Raw genomic sequence first — 14,654 nt, 5'->3', positions numbered from 1 at the left:
AGGTAAGACCTTACAGTAGGCAAAATTGTCTCAAGTACTTAGGAAGCACAGTAGAGGAAGAAATGAGTATATACTCTATTCCACATGAATTTGTGATTACAAACATGAAGCTTCATAACTTTATAACTTAAGTGAATAGTCTGCAGAGTAGCTATTCCATAGGAATGGAGGATGTAGTTGCAAAGAACCGTGTCCCACCGTATTTTAACAGTTAAGGCTATGCAAAATTTAACACTTAAAGCAGGAAAATTGTAAATACTTTTAAGTGGAATACTGACAACAAAATACATACACCAATAAAAAGTAAGACTCAGAAGACAGACTAAACCTCATAGCAATGTCTTTTAAATTTAGTTTTATAATTTATTCCCTCTTAAATGAATAAATATTTACAGATGATCTATAATGTGATTGGGTCTAGAATCAGGATAGATAGAATCAGAGGATACAGCTATCAACAAGGCAGCCTGCTCTCAGGGAGCTTAGAGGCAACTTCTAGGAGACAGAAAATAAATTTTAAAAAAAGATTTCAGACTGACCTGATGGAGAAAATACATGGGGAAAAGGGCAAGGTATCAACCAGTTACTTTAGATAGATAAAATTTATGGTTGACACCTAAAAGTTGAGAAGGGAAAAAGTGTGTGTGAAGATATGGTAAGAAATATTCCAGGAGGCAGGAATAACAAATACAAAATCTCTGACTTTAAGAATAAACCTGACATGTTTGAGGAAGAGAGGGACATTACAAGGGAGAGGAAGAACAGAAACAGCTGTCAGTAAAGAAATAGGATCAATTCATCTTGAGAGCTCCTTAATAAGGAGTTTGGATTTTATTCCAAGTGTGATTGACAGGCTATAGGGATTTTAAACAGAAGACTGAGTTCCATGATCTGTGTGATATCTTGCAAAGTTTTTAGGAGTACCAAGCACTGGGATTTAAAATGGGAAATGCAAATGCAACCCCTGCCCTCAGTGCCTAATGGGAGAGAGAATTTTACACTCACCTTTACTCCAGGGATCTACAACACCATTGTCAGTAAGCCATTAACTAAAATCAGAGACTAGCGCTTTGAAGGGAGGGACCAGGGCTTTATGTGCCAAAGGAAGGTGTTTAGATGGGGAGAGACAGGGAGGGAGTTGGGACAGCCTCCCTGAGGACCACCCTCAGCTGAGATCTGAGGGATACAAAGGAGTTGAGTAGGTGGGCAGCAGGGAATGAATATTTCAGAAAGAAGCCCTGGGATAGTAACAAACACAGGGCATTTAAAAACCTGCAAAAAAGGCCAGTCTACCTGAACAGCAGAGACAGTCTTAAAAGACAGATAAGGAGAAGGCAGGGGAGCCCCTTGGGTTTGGTGGACCAAACTAAGCATTTTGGTCTTTATTCTGAAAGCAAAAGGAAGCCAATGATGTACCCATTGAGTACTGTCTGTAATATTAATAGATTTTTTTTTTTTTTTTTTGCGGTATGCGGGCCTCTCACTGTTGTGGCCTCTCCCGTTGCGGAGCACAGGCTCCGGACGCACAGGCTCAGCGGCCATGGCTCACGGGCTTAGTTGCTCCGCGGCATGTGGGATCTTCCCGGACCAGGGCACGAACCCGTGTCTCCTGCATCCGCAGGCGGATTCTCAACCACTGCGCCACCAGGGAAGCCCTCATTAGATTTTTAAACATCACTAACTACAGTGCAAAGATGAAACCACAGGCAAGCCAGTGAGGGGGAGGAGATGTGAATTAATTGGTTACATTATTAGCATTATTAAACCTTCACGAGATTCTTAGAGAGGATAATTATTTCCCAAATCAATGGATTAAGCATGTAGAATTACCTGAAATGTAGGTAATATTTCATTTACCTAAAGCCCAATTAATATATTATTAATATAATAGCAAATATTTGTCATTTATTAATTGTAAAGCATTGTGCTAGTTGCTTTACACATACTCTCATTTAATCTCCAAAACACCTGAATAGGAAAATATTATGCCCATTTTATAGATAAGAACTGAGGCTTGGAGGTACAGCAACTTGCTTAAAACCAGAACACGACTATTAAGTACAGAAGCCTGATCCAGCCTCTCTATGCCGGTTTTCCCACTTGCATAATGGGGATAATTAATAGTGTTTACCCCATAATATTGTCTGAGAATTAAATGAGTTAATTCACATTAGGCACAATAAACTCTCAGTTTTAATCTATCACTATTCTTAGCATCATTGTCATAAAAGACCTGCGCTATATTGGCCTTCGACTTGAGAAATAAATTTGAGCTATTTTTCTCACAAACTCTCAAGTCTGATTATAACTTAATTTTGTATCGCCTACTACTATTTAGCCATGGGTGGATTAAAATAATCTCCAAGTGCCTTGGGTGCATACTATAGACTTGCTAATAATTCTTCAAACACCAACAATTTAAAAATTGAGAGCAGCAGTTCTCAGCCCTGGCTGCATATTAGAATCACCTGCAAAATTAAAAACTTACCAATCCTGGGGTCCCACAACCAGAGATTCTGTTTCAGTTTTCCTGGGATGGTGCCCTGGTACTAGTGTTTCCAGCAGTTTACAAGTAATACTTAAGCACAGGCACCTCTGAGAACTATCATCTTAGAGCCTTGGGAGTCTTTCTACCTCGCATTCGTTTAAATGCAAACATCTGGATGAGATCCAGGCTCCACTGAGAGGTTTCTGGCTAGACAACTAAGCAAGCCATTCAGCTCCTAAACAGATTTGTTTGCTCAGAGTAGAAAAAAAAATGCATACACCCTTCTGGCCAGACAAGACTCCTTTTGATCCTAAGTCCACAAGATGGTCTCTCAAGATGTGGGTAGCCGGCCTACTTGCAAATGTAGGTGCACCATGAACTCTGCCATTTGGTAAAATTCTGGTAACGTTTTTAATTTTATTTTATTTTATTTCTGGCTGCGTTGGGTCTTTGTTGCTGCGCGTGGGCTTTTCTCTAGTTGCGGAGAGCGGGGGCCACTCTCCATTGCAGTGTGCGGGCTTCTCACTGCGGTGGCTTCTCTTGTGGCAGAGCATGGGCTCTAGGCGCGCGGGCTTCAGTAGTTGTGGCACACGGGCTCAGTAGTTGTGGCTCGCGGGCTCTAGAGTGCAGGCTCAGTAAATGTGACGGGCTTAGTTGCTCCGCGGCATGTGGGATCTTCCTGGACCAGGGCCTGAACCCGTGTCACCTGCATTGGCAGGAGGATTCTTAACCACTGAACCACCAGGGAATCCCAAGTTCTGGTAATGTTGATAACTGCATTTGTCTAAATGAAAAATTTCTGAAGTCTTCTATGCAGTGGTTCAAAAGAAATAATATATTACTTGGTATGTAGTGATATGACTCAGTTACTTTTCTTAGAAAGGCAAGGCATGATTGAGCATGTATATAAAAGCAAAGCTTTCACATTTCTGTATGTTACAAAATAAAAATGAGAATTATCCCAGGTAGCTATGTTTCTATTGCTTGAAGCTTCCAGGCTTAAGCAGTCATCTCTTTTGCATGGCAATCACTGAACATAATTAACCCCAGATAATAAATGACTCAAAAACACCCAGAGATAAATCTCCTAAATGTGACTGCATGACCATAATTTTCAGAATGAATGGAGAATCGATAAAATCTGTTACTTAATATGTGTATTTTGGGGTTTAATTTATGTGCAACCTTATATCTTATTTGCTAAATGTCAAATTCATTACTGTTTTTATTAACACAACACTTTTACTATTCTGTATAAATAAAAAATATTTTAATGATATTTATGATAACATATAGTCAAAGAAAAAAATCCAGAACTAGGCTGCAAATTTCATTATTGAACTTTTAGTAAAAGACACTACTAAAATACACACAGAGACAGACAGACACACACACACACACACACACACACACACACACACACACACTTTGGGGAATATCAATAACTGATAAATTTTGGTTTTTTATTTTGAAGCCAGTGTTTTACCTGGGAAAGCTGCCGGAGGATATTCAGGGGGATACCCACCTGGCAACTGTGTTCCTGGGTGAGGATCATTCATTTGCACATCTGCAATTCAAGGAGAGGTAAACATATATCTTCTTAAAGAAATACATATCAGAAAAAAAATGCCTTGTTCTTAGGTAATTTCATTTATATGCTCCTGTGTTATATTGAAACAAAGTGAATTCTTCACTTAACAAAAGCTATGCCTGTTATCAGAGTTAATCTGCAGTAGAATCCTGTTTCAAACAAATTCCCTTCTGATAAAATAGGCAGCTAATTACTGGGGCTGAATTTCTAGTTTTCAAATATGCCTGATGAGTGTTCTCTCCCATACACTGATTTTGTTGTTACTAGGAAAAATAGATTGTTTCAAAACTATGTAGACTCTTTTTGAATTATGGTTTTCTCAGGGATAGGGAGGGTGGGAGGGAGGGAGATGCAAGAGGGAAGAGATATGGGGACATATGTATATGTATAACTGATTCAATTTGTTATAAAGCAGAAACTAACACACCATTGTAAAGCAATTATACTCCAATAAAGATGTTAAAAAAAATATATACATAGACTGTGAAGAAGGAGATAAATGAACCTAGCTGGATGTGGGTTTGCCAATAGAAGGATAATAGGTGGTTTTAAAGATATCTATAATTGTTGCTATAACAATTATGTTTTAAATATTTAAAATAATACATGCAATTCAGTATTTAAATATACTTTTTATGCTTACTCTGGAACTACCCCATTAAGTTTGAACTATAGGAAATTCCCAGTATCTGACTAATTTTAAACTACAAAAATCACAACTGACAGTTACAATAAATAAACATATTAACTTTTGTTATCTGCTAATCAATGTAGTTTGAATAATCTTTAATATGTATGTACAAATGGTTCAGTTTCCTAGTTGTTCATATTTGTGTTTCTCTAAACATTTCTTTAGCAACCACCCTGGCCAGAAAATAAATATTTAGTACTAGCATCTCCTGTGTCACCCTCAGTTAGGATCTCTGGCTACACTGGCTCTGCCTTCATGGAATTTATGGTCTAGTGGACACTACACTTACATCATATTCTCGTCTCTTCCCTATGGATGATTAACTGTAAATTCAAAATAGTTTACTTTTGAATAATGGGGACATGGCAATGGTGTAGAAGAAAAAGTTGACCAAACTTTCAATCTGACACATTTCCTGTATGTATCATGGGTCTTGAAAGACAACTCAAGTCATATGATCTCAGCAGGAAGGCTGGCTTGTGCCCACCTCCACCCCCTTTCTTCTCCATTATTGGCTTCATAATAACTTCAGCAGAATGGAGTCCATGGACACTGCAAATTCAGGCAACAGAGAACCCTCTACTTGAGTCAGGGCTTTTCCCCGTACAGACACCACAGCATACCCCGAATTGTCACACATCTCTGCAATATCACAAGTCATTCCATCCCAACCATCCCTTCAGGTGAGTGGCCAAGCTCCTAGTTCTCTAGCTCTCGAGGCTCTATATCCACAGCCCCACTCCCAACCTGAGTTGGAAGCAACAGGATCAGACTCAACAGATCCCAAGGAAACACACTGCAAGTGTCACTTAAAGACCCATCCTTGAATGATATGTCACATTTTGGCACCTCTTAACAGGTACCACTGTTTAAACAACAGTAAATACACACACATATCAAGGAGTTGACATAGTCAAGAAATTAGGAGCTCATAACCCCTGGGGTTTTGGTACCAGAGCAATGATCCTGGTTTCAGGAATTCCAGGGGAATTTATACAAAGAGAAAATTTATACAAAGAGAAAATAAATGCATGGGCAAGTGCTCAAGTAGATCAGAGAGCATATGCATTATGGATGGATTTCTGCATTTGTGAAATGCAACTTAGTATAACTTACGAAAATCACAGGACTTTCATATTGTCAACAAGTTATTGTTAATTCTCTCTATATATATATTTATATGCATACATACATTCTATTTCTATTTATGTACACATATACATACAAACACATGCATTTGTATATAGGAAGCTGAAGAGTTAAAAGGTAACTGTCACCATGACCCAATGATTTTTTCAAATGATTTGAAGCATCCTATTTTTGTAGCAAAGGAAATAGCTTAATACTATATAAATTTACATTTAAAAAGTATAAGTATTGTTAATAAAATTAAATTAGTGTAGCAAGCATTAGGAAAAATCATGAAACTTCGTGAAGGAAAGTCAAGGTTTCTGGTCCTAAAGAGTATCTAGTATATGCAGCAAGGCTGGCATTGTGGTAGAGATAAACATTTCTTTGGCTATCTAAACAAACATAGAGAATAGAGATCCTTCAGAAAACAGGATTTTGTTTTCCCTATTTTTCCCATAGGATTGTTTTTCTCTTCAGAAACTTGGATTTTTTAAAAGACGAAGTCTTTTATTACATGTTTGGTTAATACTCACCTTATTTAGAATTTTCTTGAAAAAAAGCCATAAAATAAAGATTTGTATTTATTTAAACCTATTCCCATGTGTATTTTATGAGATATATATTGGGGATGTATCTGAGCATTTTATTACAATGTACTGGCATATTAAAGTCATTGTTAAAAAATATGATTGGAACAGTCTTTTTGTATATAAAATGCACATAGAAAAGGGAAACTTGATTCAGATGAAATGTAATATAAATTATACAACATATTTCCCAGTAAGCCTAAAATTTCTTAGGTTTATCTAAGGCTTTTTTAGTTTTAAATTTTTTTTTTTTTTTTTTTTTTTTTTTGCGGTACGCGGGCCTCTCTCACTGTCGTGGCCTCTCCCATTGTGGAGCACAGGCTCCGGACACGCAGGCTCAGCGGCCATGGCTCACGGGCCCAGCCGCTCCGCGGCACGTGGGATCTTCCCGGACCGGGGCACGAACCCGCGTCCCCTGCATCGGCAGGCAGACTCTCAACCACTGCGCCACCAGGGAAGCCCCTAAGGCTTTTTTATTTTTAAAGGAAAAATTAGTGGTCATGGATATTTGTGTACATCTTCTCTATAGCCAAAACACTGGCCCAAACTTAGGATTCTGGAACATAAACAACACAAAGCAATTTATATCCTTTCAGAAACTGAATAGAACATTATGACAAATAACACATTAACAAGAGATTTAACATTATAGGTGGAAAGTAAACACTTAAATTACTTACTTTGTTTGTCCATGAGTTAAACAGTTCTGAAAAAGAAGACCTGATATAAATATATAATTCAAATATGACAGTTGAAACAAGATACTCTGAAACTATGTACACATGAGATATTCCTCTGTTCATCTAGTCTTCCAGAATCTGGTCATTTAAACCCTTCAGTCTTGACTGTATTCCCTGCTGCTATGTTTCTGAGTAGGATTTTACAAGTTGTGGGTCAGTCCAGGATGGTAAACAATTTCTAAAAATCTTGGGAGGAGAGGGTTCAATGAGGCAGAAAGACAGAAACACTGTGAACCCAAGGCCCTCCAGTTAAAAACTGGAGCCTTCCAACCTACACAATCTACAGGGAGCATGCAATCCAGCATCCAGCTGTAGGGCTGGGCCGCAGACGTGGTCCAGCAGGAGAAGGAAAAAGGTTAGCTATCAGGTCACAATGCTGTAAATATCTCTGGAAATTCCAGGTCCTGAGGACATGTTCTGCCCAGCTTCAGCAACCAATTTGAGAAGGCCTGACCCCCTGTCTGTGTATCAATACATGATTTTAGCCTAAAAACATATACTCAGGGGTTATAGTAGCTGTAACACCATGATAATCCAACTGAAATTTGGTCTTGCTTATTTCTACAGAAAAATGATAAAAAAACATTATACGCAATACTTCTGCCTTCTACTGCCTTGATCCCATTCTAGTCTTTCCCACAATTATCCAGTCACTATTTTTCCTATCTGTCCCCTTTAAATCCCAACCCCTATCTGCCTGTTAATTACAGTTAACACATTAGGCAAAAACTTGCTACTCAGTTGTTTTATCTGGGACCCACACACGAATATGAATTGGCTCTGCACTTCCCAGGCCCTCTCCAGTTTTCGCTGCCCCTTTACTCGCTCCTTCTACTGTGTTATCCTAAATGGTAAATAAAAGTCAACTGATCCTTCCATATCCTTAACTAAAATCTGGTATTCCCAAGAAGAAAACATATCCCTCTTCTCCTTTTCTAGGTTATCTATTTATCATTGCCTGTTATAAGCATAAAATTTAATAATATAGTAAAACTTTTAAGAATATTCCAATTACAGTCACCTCTTAATTATATATACTCAAGGAGTTCAGTAATGGGTTTTCTTGGCCCTGGAATAAATTTAAAAATATGTTTTTTGTTACAGATTTGACTTCCTGGATTTTCTTAGAACAATACTACCCCCTGTTAGCATTAACTGGTCAGAAACCAAGTGCTATGGACCTCCTCAGGACAAAAGAACAAAAAGATTAAAATTTATGTTTCTCTGCAATTATTCAAGAAGGTGAACAATAAGCTAATAAACACATATAACAAAAGCATACCAAAAGTTTTCAAAGGCCATTATTGTGTTTTATGTTCTACCATATGAAGGACAACTAAGAAAGGAGACTAAATTCTTATACACAATAGACCATGATTACTTTTGTCAACATTCAGTTCTGTGATCAAAGACTGTATATTAAAATTCATACCCATTACCTTCAGTACCCTAACATACCTAAAACATTTAAAAACTACTCCATTTCTGGAGTAGAAATGGGTAGTATCCCTTAGTTAACAAACTGGACTAAACAGCTCAAGTTTTTACTTAACTACTGTTTCTCATAGGATCACTTCCTAATATGATTAGTTTTTTAAAAAAATGTTATATGGCCCTTCAATCAACTTAGCAATTTTAAGGGACTACTGTTTCAGTCATTCCTGCCTTGCCTAAAATGTCAGAAGGGCACTCAGTTCAAGGAAAAATCCTAAATAATACCTGGAGGTCTAATTTTTAGAATCAAACAATTTATTTTTGTGAACAAATCACTGAATTGGCAAAAAAATTTCATAGTTTCTGGAGGGCAAGTCTATATGTCTGAGATGGAAAAAAATTTAGTTTTAATTTAAAATATATTTCCTCTTAGCACTTAGTTGTTTGAGCCTGGGAAATTCAGTGCCAGTCAGAAATAAAGAATGTGCTGGAAAGAGAGGGAATTCATACACGAATGCTATGCATCACATTAGGAACAGGGGGAGGCTCTTAAGCAATGGAGCAGTAAGTTCCCAAGTCTTTGCAGAATGAGTACCAACTTGAATGTAAGAGTATTTACTTTTCATGAAGCCGGAGATAATTCTCTCCTTGCACAGAAATCGAAGGAAAGGAAATGAAACAGACTCAAACAGAGCTCATTTGTTCATATTTACTCTTTCCTTCCTACTTGGTCACATTATTTTGAGTCTTAAACTATAGCCTTGTGAGGATGAGTACCTGTTGGCAAAACTACAGCAGAATATAACCTGGGTCCTCATTTTCCTGTAGGTTTTAGAAATGTCACAAGTTCCTAATATCTCAAGCATGAAAAATATTACATCATAAGCTCTGGTGCAAAATGTGAGGTGACGGTTGAACCTGTATGTGTGCCAGGTACAATAACGTACTTGTGGACTAAAGACATCCCCCATGTTCATCCCTGTCCGCTCTCCTTTGCTGTTTTAAGGATGTTTTGGTTTTCTCAAACTTAATGGTTCTATCACAAGATATAACATCACTCAGTTTTGGGAATGATCGGGCTGTGTGTCCTGGATGAATTAATTTATTAGTTAATTAATTTAATATGATAACTTTTAAATAATGTCTTCCACTACTCCTAGTAAGAAACAAATCACAGCAAGACTTGCAAGAAATCATATTTAGCCTGTACTAAAAGAAAAAGATCTCTAATGAAGTCATATTATACATTGTACCACTGGAATCATAATTACTTCAGGACAAATACAGAATTCCAAATTATAATCTGATTACTAGACACTTATCCTAACTTGTTAAATGAGAGCTTCTGAAGAAATTAAGGCATCATATACTATATACATACAAGCATGTATCTGTTAAATTTATTCTACCAGACACCATTAAGACCTATTCTATTGGTGCTATGGGATACTAGATAATCATAAACCTCTACCACCCGGGAGAAGGGGAAATAGTGCATGTGATATCCAGTTATGGCTCCACAATTCATATTACAGGAAACCCTTTGACCCACCCATCTCTTGGGGTCCTGAAATTTCTATCTTATCTTGTCAAAAATATTAAAGTATAACCTGCAACCCAAAGGGGAGACATCCCTAATTCTGAAAGATCCTGAAACTACTAAGCCTATGAACTAGGCATAAACTAGATTTGGATTACTTATCCAATTTTACTTCTTAACTGCCAAAAACCAAGCCAGTTAACATTTTTCTCAGCGTCCCAAGATGGAGATATGTGTCCTTAATTATTTTAACAAAACATTACTGCTCTGAACACAATCCCAGAATTCTGTATCTCTAACGTCCTATGAATAAATGAAAATGAGATACTAGACTAGGGGGAGGGGAGGAATTAGACTGAGCTATCGGAGAACCCAACCCTCGCTGAGGTAAGTCACAAATCAAGCAATTTCCATGTTGTTCAGCTTATGTTTGTAGGTAAATTTTATGCATTTAGAAAGGTTAACACCTAAGGTCAAAAGCACTTCATCTGTTGAACTGTGGGTTTGGTAAAAGACAAGCAGAGCAAAAACAGACGGGTTCACACAAATAGGTGGCCAAGATGTTGGTGAAGATTTGAGTATACCAGTACACGTATGTCCAAGACAGGGCACCGAAGTGGGGTGGCTGAAGCCATCATCGGTGCAAGGAACCTGATAAGAGAGACTCCGCCTATAAAATACCACTTCTGTATTTTAGATTCAAGAAATCAAAACACATATGCTCAGAACCACATTGGGATAGCATCTCATGGTAAACCTTGAAGAACAACACAGACATTTCATCAGCTGGGAACAACTGAGAGAGAGGTGGTCACGTGTTGTACAAAACTAGCAACTAAACCAAAGAGACCAAAGACACATAAACTAATCTTTATGTCAGCTATCTTGTTTGGTTGCTTTATTACTCCTGAAAAGCCTTTCCTGACAACTCAGACCTCCCTCACAAATTTGTGTTGTTTCCTTTCCTCCTTAAAAATGAGGAAACTAAGGCCAGAGAGGTTAATGGTTACTTAATGTTATACAGTTCACTAACTAGGTCATATGAATGATTCACGATTCATTTCCTTTGCAGTCATGTCCTTGAATCACTGGGGAAAAAAAAAAAAAAAAAAAAAAAGACATTATCCCAAATCGCCAATTTTCAGTGACATCTGTTAAGAGACTATCGTTATGGTGTCTTTCTTATGTAAGGCAGAGAGCAGGAATTTCAAATTTACTCCTGGTTATTTGTTTTTTACTAGGCCAGGCAAGAGTTTTTTTTGTAAGTACTTAGTATTTTCAAAATTTGAAAACTGTAAAGCACAATAGTTAGCAGTGCTTAACTACAATGCTTTGGTTTTTTAAAATTTAGCACTATTAAAGAAAATGCAAGAGTATACACACTCATGTACGCATATATAAATGCACATATACACATATAAATATGTCTGTAAATAGTCACTCACTCTAAAGTTTGTGCCTCTTTCCAAGGAATATTGCTTGAAGGCATAGAGCATGTAAGGCACTGTAACAATCACTAGAACAAAACGGCAAACAATTAACAATATATTATTACAAATACTCGTGCTATGAGTAAAAATAATGGTTCTATAAAAAGAGTTATGGAGGCACTAACTGAGATAGTGTAGTGGGATTGTCAGAAAGTCAGATCAGAGAGCCAAAGGCAGTTTAAAATCAACTAGGCTACGCAGTGCAGGTGTGTATTTGGATGGGGTGAGGCATTAGAGGCAGGGGGAACTGCATAGGTAGCAGTCCTGACGCTGGAGGGAGGGAGCTTGGCTCATTCAAGGGAATAAAGATCTGTGAGTCACAGAGCACAGAAGGAGAGAGAGATCACTGGACCAGAGGATGGAAAGGTGAACAGGGAACAGCTCTTACAGGTTTCCTGTCTAAGCTCTCAAAGGCCAGAGCATGGCCTGTCAGGAGCAGACACTTAATTGGTGCTTGCTGATTCAATAGTTGTGTACAGTATGATTTCACTCCCTTCAGTCAGAAAGGACAAGTTACCTTACAGATGTGAAGACTGGCTAATCTGTGACCCAGCTGTTTCATGTGACACTTCTATCCAACTGCAGAAATCCACTCACTTCCCTTTTCATTTATTTTTCATTTCCTTGTGTTTGTTCAGTGTTCAAAGCCCTACAATTGTCATACTCGCCAGGGTGGTCCAAGAGACAGTTCCGTTGTTAAGAAAGCTCCAGGAAGAACAAGGGGACCCTGAATCTCCCGATACTTCACACTAAGCAAGTGACACTTGTGCACTAACCATGGATCTCAAATTGCTCAACTAGGAGAAACACTGACTGCCTGTTCCTGGAACTGGGAAGTGACCATTCCAGTACTTGCTAGAATAGCTGTATAAATAAAACCACATGGGAACCAGACAGTGAGCTTGGAGGAACAGGGACTTGCTCAAATATTTAAAGTAATAAATCTAGCGTTTACTGAGTACACTCTGCAGTGCCAGACAAAGTTATACATCACACTCTAACTCCTGTAACTTTTGACCGTTATCCAGTTTCAGAGATGAGCCAAGGAAGGAACATGTAGGAAGAACGTGCCTGGGAGTCCACAGGTATTAAGTAGTAGAGGCAGGTTCAAGTCAGGCAGGTGGACTCCTGAGCTAATGGCTTTTAGCCTCTATGTGATAAACCACCTGTCTTCCCAATTCTTCTCGTGTCCCAGGGTGTCTAGCATAGTTTTGGCTCCAGCCACACTCATTAATACTGACTGTTTAACGACAGCTAGCAGGGTCTATTAATCGTCCCTCCGAATACCCCTAAATGCTCGCAGATACCGCTGAGCCCAGGTTCTGGCCATGATCCAGCGCAGCTCCGCGCTATTAAGAGATGGACTAAGCGCATTCGAACCTACAAGGCGGTTTCAGGCAGAAAACACCTTGGCCTTGGCAAGGTCCTGGGACGGGCCGGGATAGGACTAGGTCAGCCGGGCCCCCTGCTGTGTTCCCGGTCGGCTTCTGCGGTCGCTTCCCGAGGCCGCTGGGGCCCGAGCCCCCCCACCCCCCCACCTCTGCCCCCAACCTCATCGCAAACGCAACCCGCCGGCCCTCGCGCCCCTCGCTCCCACGTAGCCCCCAGTGCCCCCCGCCCAGCCTGGGAACCCGCGCCAGCCCCGAGCACGCCGCCCACCAACCTGTGGCCGCCGCAGCTCCGGCGCTGCCTACGGTGAGACGAGCTCGGGGAACCCGGGCGCGGGGCCGATGCTCGGCTTCCGACCCTTGGTCAAGAGCGCTCCTTACACAACCTTTCCTGAAGTTACCAGGAAAGAGGCCTCCGAGAGACCTCGGTGGCGAAACCTGTGGCCTCTGGTTTCGTTTCCTAGATCCTGAGTCACAAAGAGGCTTCCCGCCCTCGTCTCCGGGCTGGCGCTTCTGCGTCGCTGCCGGAGGCTTGAGACCTGAAGGCGGGACCGCCGCCCCGGAGCAGCGCGGAGAGACTGTCAGCTCCCTTTCTGACCCCTGGAGAGGCTCCAGAAACGTTGGTTCTGAGGCTCAGGGCCGCGAGGAACCGGGAGGTCGAAACCAGCTGGAACTTGGTCATTAACAGGGGAGTAGCCGCCTCCGGGGTGGATTCTGGCTGCCCGGCTCAGGGGAACTTCCTTTACCTGGGGCTTGACCGATTTCGGTCCCTTAGATTCCCGTTGCTTTCAAGCCAGGAAGCAGGGAGCGCTACAGAGTACAAATGAGGGCGAGTCAAACTTGTTTTTCTTTATGGTGTCTTTTCTGTTTCTCTCTCGCTCTCTGTCTCTCTCTTTCCACTTAGCGATGTTAACTCCTTTGAAGAGTCCAATCATCCAGATGTGTTTAGAATGTTTACTATTTCCAGCGCCCCTACTGGCAAACTGACGCAGTAAGAAAATATTTGATGAACTGAAGGAGTCATTGTTGTTGTTTTTCTAGTAAAATTTTTATTTACCAAAGTAACACATGATCTCCCAAACAAAGCTGGATATGGAAAAGAAGTGATATGTACCTTGCTGTTTAGCTTTCTGACTGCTGATATCTGCTGCAGAAGGAATAGGAAAGCTGTAGAGATCCAGTACCTTCCATTTGCAATGTTTTTTTTTTCAACCTCTCCTCCTCCATGAATATTGTTTTTGAATCCCTAGAAGTTTCTGTTATCTTTTAAACAGAAGAAAGCTCCTACACCTTGCTTAGGGTGGTATATACCATTGCCACATTCTCTCCATGGCAATAGTGAGTGAGGGTTGGTGAATAGACCTGTGAATATAGACTTTCAAGCATTTCTCATTTTGATCTTTAATTTTCAGTTTTATTCTCCCTTTTATTTGAAGTCACTAAGTCCTCAGTCTCTCTGGGATTCTGTGGTAGTAAGTTGGATCTCTTTATTCTTACATCTGTCTATACACACGTTATAACTTCCTGTTATAAAATAGTTACCACATCTGCCTCTTTCCATTTTCTCAAACATG

The 14,654-nt window shown here is 39.8% G+C and overlaps 1 protein-coding gene across 2 annotated transcripts in view; it reads right to left on the bottom strand.

Moving 5' to 3' along the window:
• Window positions 1-14,032, bottom strand: part of PLSCR1 (phospholipid scramblase 1) — a 31,774-nt gene extending 17,742 nt beyond the window's left edge. Inside the window, exons 1-3 of one of the 2 annotated variants that reach the window (XM_059064291.2) lie at window positions 13,356-14,032; window positions 7,169-7,194; window positions 4,014-4,055 (exon numbers count right to left, since the gene is read on the bottom strand). In XM_059064291.2, the coding sequence (XP_058920274.1) occupies window positions 4,014-4,055; window positions 7,169-7,181 (55 nt within the window). In that variant the 5' untranslated portion in view covers window positions 7,182-7,194; window positions 13,356-14,032. Of the gene's footprint in view, window positions 1-3,974; window positions 4,056-7,168; window positions 7,195-13,355 lie in introns of both variants that reach the window. The other variant, XM_059064290.2, reaches the window with a different exon arrangement.
• Window positions 14,033-14,654: the final 622 nt, after the last annotated feature.

This window comes from Kogia breviceps, chromosome 5, assembly GCF_026419965.1.
Source record: "Kogia breviceps isolate mKogBre1 chromosome 5, mKogBre1 haplotype 1, whole genome shotgun sequence".
NCBI lineage: Eukaryota > Metazoa > Chordata > Mammalia > Artiodactyla > Physeteridae > Kogia > Kogia breviceps.
The sequence above is the reverse complement of the archived record's forward strand: the minus strand, read 5'-3'. Positions and strand labels throughout refer to the sequence as shown.